The 7,500-nt window shown below is 59.7% G+C and overlaps 1 protein-coding gene across 1 annotated transcript in view; it reads left to right on the forward strand.

Annotated features, from left to right (window-relative positions):
- Positions 1-148: 148 nt before the first annotated feature.
- Positions 149-7,500, forward strand: part of EMWEY_00032750 (protein kinase, PfEST homolog, putative) — a gene marked incomplete at both ends in the record, with an annotated part of 14,140 nt that continues 6,788 nt past the window's right edge. Inside the window, one exon of the mRNA XM_013481809.1 lies at positions 149-7,500. This exon is cut by the window's right edge and continues 1,138 nt beyond it. Within this exon, the coding sequence (XP_013337263.1) occupies positions 149-7,500 (7,352 nt within the window).

A 7,500-nucleotide genomic window follows, 5' to 3' on the forward strand; every position in this document is an offset into this window, starting at 1 on the left:
TGCTGCCGTGCCAGCAGCAGCGCCGCTCTGCAGCAGCAACACAGAGCTGCAGCAGCAGCAGCGAGCTGCAACAGCAGTACCGTGCTGCAGCAGCAGCAGCACCGTGCTGCAGCACCAGCAGCCCATAGTACAATGTCCCGAGACACTCATGTCGCCTCCGGGCCAGGGCCTCTCTGCTGCTGGCTCAGGCGGCGCTAGCAGCAGCAGCAGCAGCAGCAGCAGCAGCAGCAGCAGAAGGCGCAGCAGCAAAAAGGCCCTTGTACAGGAACGCAGCCCTAGCCCGGGGATCGATCCCTGGGCAGTCATTTCTTCCCCACCGCAAATAAGAAAACATAAAAGCAGCAGCAGCAGCAGCAGCCACAGCAGCAGCAGCAGCAGCAGCAGCACTTCCCATACTACTCACGCGAATTTGTTCACAACTCAGACCACCACCACTAGCAGCAGCAGCAACAGCAACAGCAGCAGCAGCAGCAGCAGCGGATATTGGACCGGCAGCAGCGGATGGGAGACTCAAGGCAGAAGCCACAGCAGGAACAGCTGGTGTACCGGCAGCAGCAGCAGCAGCAGCAGCAGCAGCAGCGATTGGGGCCTTAGCAGCAGCAGCAGCGGATGGGGCTCTGGTGTAAGCTGGCTTGAGCGCTGCAGCAGCATTGCTGCAGTGTGTCGCCACCCCGAGGTAATAGACACGCAGCAGCAGCAGCAACAGCAGCAGCAACAGCAGCAACTGCACCAAGGGCAGCAACACCAGCAGCACCAGCAGCAGCAACAGCACAGCTGGCAGCAACAATGGAGCACAGCTTGTCCATCGCAGGAGTGGCAGCAGCAGCAGCAGCATCCGCTGCAGCAGCATCCGCTGCAGCAGCAGCAGCAGCAGCAACAGAAGCAGCATCGCCACAGCTGGCATCCGCAGCAATACGGGGGGCTGCTGCAGCAGAGCGACTGGAAACTGCAGCAGCAGCAGCTGCAGCTGCAGCAACAGCAGCAGCTGCAGCAACAGCAGCAACTGCAGCAACAGCAGCAGCTGCTGCCAGACCCGCACCCGCCACAAACTGCTGAGGACCACTTGCGCAGGTGGCAGCAGCAGCAGCAGCAGCAGCAGCAACAGCAGCAGCAGCATGCAGAGTCGCAGCTTCAAGGCTACCAACATCAAGCTGACTGGTTTCAGCAGCAGCAGCAACAGCAGCAAGGCTGGCAGCAGCAACAACAGCAAACGCAACAGCAGCAACCGTGGCAGCAACAGCAGCAAGTAGGATGGCTCCAACAGCAGCAGCAGCAGCAGCAGCAAAACGGTGTCCAGCAGGGATGGCATCAGCAGCAGCAGACCTGGCAGCTGTGTTCTGAGTGGGGGCAGGAGCAACAGCAGCTGCAGCAACAGCAGCTGCAGCAACAGCAGCTGCAGCAACAGCAGCTGCAGCAACAGCAGCTGCAGCAACAGCAGCTGCAGCATCAGCAGTTGCAACAGCAGCAGTTGCAACAGCAGCAGTTGCAGCAGCAACAGTTGCAGCAGCAACAGCTGCAGCAACAGCAGCTGCACCAGCAACAGCTGCAGCAGCAGCAGTTTCAGCACCAGCAGCTGCAGCAGCAGCAGCTTCAGCAGCAGCAGTTGCAGCAACATCAGCTCCAACAGCAGCATCTGCAGCAACCGCAGCTCCAGCAGCAGCAGCTGCAACAACAGCAGCTGCAGCAGCAGCAGCTTCAGCAGCAGCAGCTGCAGCAGCTGCAGCACGGTCACTACGACTGGGCCCAGGTACAGCCAGCTTGTACCGTGGAGCAGCAGCAACTGCAGCACGTGCAGCAGCTGCAGCAAGTGCAGCAACCGCAGCACATGCAGCAACAACAGCTGCTGCAGCAACAGCAGCACATGCAGCAGCAGCAGCCGCAGCACACGCAGCAGCAGCCGTGGCTTCATCAGCATGCCCACTGCACGTGGGACTACCAGCAGCAGCATAGTCCATGGCGGCAGCAGCGGCAGCTGCAGCAGCAGCAGCAGCAGCAGACCACAACGCTACCAGCAGCAGCATCAGCTCATGAGTTCTTTAAGGCCTCTTCCCCCTCACCTCCACCCCCCCCTCCTCCCTTATCACTGTCGCACCCGCAGCTGCAGCAGCACCAGCAACAGCAGCAGCAGCAGCAGCAATGGGAGCAGCTGCAGCAGCAATCCCTTACTCCTGCTGCGGAGTCTCCTTTTGCCTTCTATACACCCGAGCACTGCAGCAGCACTTCCTTTGGTGGTGGCGGCATTAGGGTTAGCAGCAGCCATACTGCAGCAGCAACAGCAGCAGCTGCTGCTGCCGCTGGCACTGCGGAGACACGGCAGCAACGGAAGCAGCAGCAGCAGGAGATCGTCGATTGGCTGCTGCAGGGACGCTCTAGCGAATCCCCATACTCACACCAGCAGCAGCAGCAGCAACAGCAGCAGCAGCAGCAGCAGCAGTTTTGCATGTCGTCGTCCTTGACTGACTCGCCTCAACCATTCCAGGCTACCCCTAATGAGCAGCAGCAGCAGCAACAGCAGCAGCAGCAGCAGCAGCAGCAGCTTTGTTTGACGCCATATGATTTTGCTGCTTCTTGTAGCCCTCAACTGCAGCAGCAGCTTCCTCACCATTTCGAGCAGCGGCTGCAGCAGCAAGTGCAGCAGCAAGTGCAGCAGCAAGTGCAGCAGCAAGTGCAGCAGCAAGTGCAGCAGCAAGTGCAGCAGCCACAGGTCTTCTCACCGCAGCAGCAACAACAGCAGCAGCAGCAGCAGCAGCAGCAAAAGCGCACTCCTCATGCAGCTCCATCAGCAACACCACAGACGGCGCAGCGCGTGCGGGTTGCTGCACGTTCTGCTATTCAGCAGCTGCAGCAGCAGCAGCAACTGCTGCAGCAGCAGCGGAAGCAGCAGCAGCAGCAGCAGCAGCACGAGCAGCAGCAGAAGGCTTCGGTGCAGCAGGAAGTAACAGAAAAAGAGGCATCTGTTAGTTGGCTGCAGGGGCTGCTGCAGCAGCAGCAGAGCCCCACACTAAATAGGCATATAAAAGCAGCATCAGCAACAGCAGCAACAGCAGCAACAGCAGCAGCAGCAGCAACAGCAGCAAGAACATTCTCTCCACCACCTACAGCAGCAGCTGAAGCAGCGACTCATGCGACAGCAGCAGCAGGTGCAACAGCTGCAGCAGCAAAAGCTGCACCACCGCCACGAGTCGCTGCTGCTGCTGCTCGCGCTGCAGCAGCTGTTGCAGCAGCAGGAGAGGCGATAAGACAGGCTTCTGCTGCTACTCTGCCTGCTGCTGCCCCGCCTGCATATGCAGCAGCAAAACCGGCAGCAGCAGCAGCAGCGCTGTCTGTTGCAGCAGGGTCTCCTGCGGTAAGTGGTAGTGCTGCAGCAGCAGCAGCAGCTGCTGCTGCTGCTGCGGCTGAGGAGGGCGTGGCTTCTGTCTCTCTCAGCAGCACTGAATACTGCAGCAAAGGCAGCAGCAAAAACAGCCAAGATAGCAGCAAACACAGCAGCAAACACAGCAGCAAGAGAAGCAGCAGCAAGAGCAGCAGCAAGAGCAGCAGCAAGAGCAGTAGTAGCAGCAAGAGTAGCAACAGAAGCAGCAGCAGCAGCAGCAAGAGTGGCGGCAACAGTCACGGGGGCAGCAGCAGCAGCAGCAAACGATACTCGTCTAGTAGCAAGACCAGTACCAGCAGCAGCAGCAGCAGCAGCAGCAGCACAACGCACCATGGAGAGGCCTCATGGGACAGCCAGCAGCAAACAGCAGCTGCAACAGCAGCAGCAACTGCCATGGCAACAAAGCAACAACCTGCTGCTGCTGCTACTGCTGCTGCTCTTGTTGCTCCTGCTGCTGCTCCTGCTGCTGCTGAGGTGTCAGCAGCTGCCGCCTTCGCATACTGCAGCCCAGTGGAAGCGCAGCAGCAGCAGCAGCAACAACATTACCAGCAGCTGCAGCAGCAGCAACAGCCGCAGCAGAAGCAGCAAGTTGTTAAGCGAATGGACGAGCCGGTGGCTGCCACATACCTGAATGAAGTACAGCAGCAGCAGCAGCAGCAGCAGCAGCAGCAGCAGCAGACCCTCCACCCGCTGGTGGACGAACAGCAGCTGCAACTGCAGCAGCAGCAGCAGCAGAGGGATGCGCGCGACCCGCCAGGAGCGACCTCTCAACAGGAGGAGCTGCAGCAGCAGCAGCAGTCACAAGAGCAGCCAGAAGATGTGCAGCAAGTACAGCAGCAGCAGCAGCAGCAGCAGCAGGGAGAGCAGCACGAGATTGAACCACCAAGTATGAATATGCCTTTGGGAGACCAGCAGCAGCAGCAGCAACATCAGCAGCAGCAGCAGCAACAACAGCAGCAGCAGCAGCAACAACAGCACCTGCTGGGGCGAGTTGATTCCTCAGCAGATGGTGAAACTGCTGCTGCTGCTGCTGCTAGAGAAGAGCAGCAACTGCTGCCAGACACAACAAGCGCGTCGCCATCAGCTGATACAGAAGCTGCTGCAGCAGCCACAGCAGAAACAGCAGATGCAGCAGCAGAAGCAACAGCTGCAGCAGCAGCCACAGCAGAAACAGCAGATGCAGCAGCAGAAGCAACAGCTGCAGCAGCAGAAGCAACAGCTGCAGCAGCTGCAGCAGCTGCAGCAGCTCCAGAAGCAGCAGAAGCAACAACGATAACTGCCTCAGCAGCATCGACAGCTCCATCAGCAGCTGCTGCACACGCAACAGCAGCAGCAGCAGCAGCAACAGTACCACCAGCAGCTGCTGCTGCCGTAACAGCAGCTGCGGATACAGAAGAGTCGCGAGCTGAGGAAACCGCAGCAGCAGCAACAACAGCAGCACTAGGTGATGCAGCAACGGCAGGAGCAACTGCAGCTGCAGAAGCAGCAGAAGCAGCAGCAGGAGGAAACGTAACCACCGCAGCTGCAGCAGCAACGGATGCAGCAGGAGCCGACCTAGCAGCAACTGCAGCAATCCAAGACAAAGCAGCAGAAGCAGCACCTGCAGCAGCACCTGCAGCAGCACCAATCGAACCACAAATGACTGCACAAGCAGCAGCAGCAGCAAAGCCAGCAGCAGCAGCAGAGGAAGCAGCCGTCTCAGCAGCAGGTCCTGGTGCCGACGCACCAGCAGCAGCAGCAACTGCTGCACCAGATGGAGCAGCAGAAGGAACAGCAGATGGAGCCACACCTGCCGCAGCAACTGCAGCAGCACCTGCCGCAGCAACTGCAGCAGCAACTGCAGCAGCACCTGCCGCAGCAACTGCAGCAGCACCTGCCGCAGCAACTGCAGCAGCAACTGCAGCAGAAACTGCAGCAGAAACTGCAACGGACACTGCAGCAGCAGACACTGCATCAGCTACAGCTGCAGATGCAGCAGAACCGACAGCAGCAGCAGACGCAGCAGCAGCAGAAGCACCGGCTGTATCTGCTGCCTCTTCCCAGCAGCAGAAGCGGCGGCGGCGGCAAAAGCAGCAACAGCAGCAGCAGCAGCAGCAGCCGAAAGAAGTGGCAGCAGCAGCAGCTGCTGACTCTAGCAGTGTGCCTTCGATGGAGCAGCAGGAGCAGCAAAATGCACAAGAGGAGCAGCAGCATGAGCAGCAGCAGCAGCAGGAGGAGGAACAGCAGCCGCAAGACGTGCAACTGGAACAAACCTCGCTGCTGCAGCAGGAGCAAGATCCTCAGCAGCAGCAGGAAGTGCAGCAGCAGGAGCAGCAGCAGCAGGAGCCTGCAGCACCAGCAGATGAGGGCGAGGCTGCTTCTGGCATTGCAGCAGCTGCTGTGTCTTCGAAGGTCGTGGGCTCTGCTGCTGTTGCTGCTGCTACTGCTGCTGTTGATGCAGCTGCAGCGGATACTGCAGCACAGTCTCCTGCTGCACCTGATGACGATGCCGCTGCTGCAGCAGAGCAAGCTGCTGCTGCAGCAGCTGCTGAATGGGGTGACGAGAGGGATGAACAGCAGCAGGAGCAGCAACAGGACAGCAGCAGCAGCAGCAGCAGCAGCGCGACAACCGCTGCTGCAGATGCCGCTGTTGCTGAGGAGCAACAAGGCGAAATGGAGCAGCTACAGCAACCTGAACAGCAGCAGCAGCAGCAGCAGCACAGCAGCCCTACTGAGCAGGAAGAGGCAGCTGCATTGCCCAGTGTCGCTCAAGCAGCAGACTCCAGCAGCAGCAGCAACAGCAGCAGCAGCAACGAACTTGGCGAGACACCGCAACCATCAGACCAAGTTATCCAGGGCAGCAGTAACAGCAGCAGCAGCAGCAGCAGCAACGGGAAGAAGCGCGTCGGTGGAGGTAAAGGAGCTGCTTCAGCTGCTGCTGCAGCAGCAGCAGCAGCAGCAGCACCCGCTGCTGCAGTTGTTGCAGAGCGTCCGCGCAAGCGAGGCCGCTGTGCTTCAGTGAAGTCGTCTGCCGCCGCAGCAGCAGCAGCAGCACCAGCAGCAGCAGATGCTGCAGCAGGTGCAGCCGCAGATGCAGCAGTAGGTGCAGCAACAGATGCAGCAGTAGATGCAGCACCAGATGCTGCAGCAGATGCAGCAGCAGATGCAGCAGCAGATCCTAATTCTCCTGCTGCCTCTGCATCTCCAACTGCAACGTCAGCAGCTACTACTAGTGCTGCTGCTGCTCCCGTTGCTTCTGCTGCTTCTGCAGCAGCAGCAGCAGCAGCTGCTGCTGCTGCATCTGATACGTGGGCGAAGCCGCTGCTGCGAAGCAGCGGAAGCAGCGCGGGAGCCCGAAGGAACCGCAGCGGCAGCAGCAGCAGCAGCAGCAGGAGTTTCTCACGTTTTGTTGCATCTCTTGACAAGCAGCAGCAGCGGCAGGCCGAGCAGCCGCAGCAGGCACATCGCCAGCAACCGCAGCGGCAGCAGCAGCAGCAGCAGCAACGAGCAGCAAGTGCAGCAAGTGCAGCACGAAGTGTCTCTGATTATCGTGGTGCTGCTAAGTCGCTGCAGTCGTCATCTGCTGCTGCATTCGATGCAGCAGCAGCAGCATCTCCGTTCTACTCTAGTGCTGTTGCTTCTGGTGCAGCAGCAGCAGCAGCAGGAGAATCAGTAGCAACGGAGTCTTTGCTGCTGCGTCGTCGTGCTGCTCCACCTGTAACCCCCAGACCACAGCAGCAGCAGCAGCAACAGCAGCAACAGCAGCAGCATTCGAGGCCAACACATAGTGATGGGCCAATGCGTGCTGCTGCAGCACTGCAGCAACACCTGAAGCAGCCACGTACAGGCGCGTTGAATCAGCTGCAGCAAGGGCAGCAACTGCATCATCATAATCAGCAGCAGCAGCAGCATCATCAACAGCAGCAGCAGCAGCAGCAGGAGCGGCTAGAGTGGTGGATGGGTGTAGGGTGGCTAACTCTTAAGAACTCCCGTCTTGGCCAAGGGACCTTCGGCTCGGTCTATGAGGCAGAGTGGTCAAGGGCGACGCAGCAGCAGCAGCAGCAGCTGCTGCTGCTACAGCAGCAGCTACAGGAGCAGCAGCAGCAACAACAGCAAGGCTGCAGGGTCTACCAAGGGACACAGCAGCA

The sequence above is a fragment of the Eimeria maxima genome, genomic scaffold (assembly GCF_000499605.1).
Source record: "Eimeria maxima Weybridge genomic scaffold, Emw_scaff431, whole genome shotgun sequence".
Classification (NCBI taxonomy): domain Eukaryota; phylum Apicomplexa; class Conoidasida; order Eucoccidiorida; family Eimeriidae; genus Eimeria; species Eimeria maxima.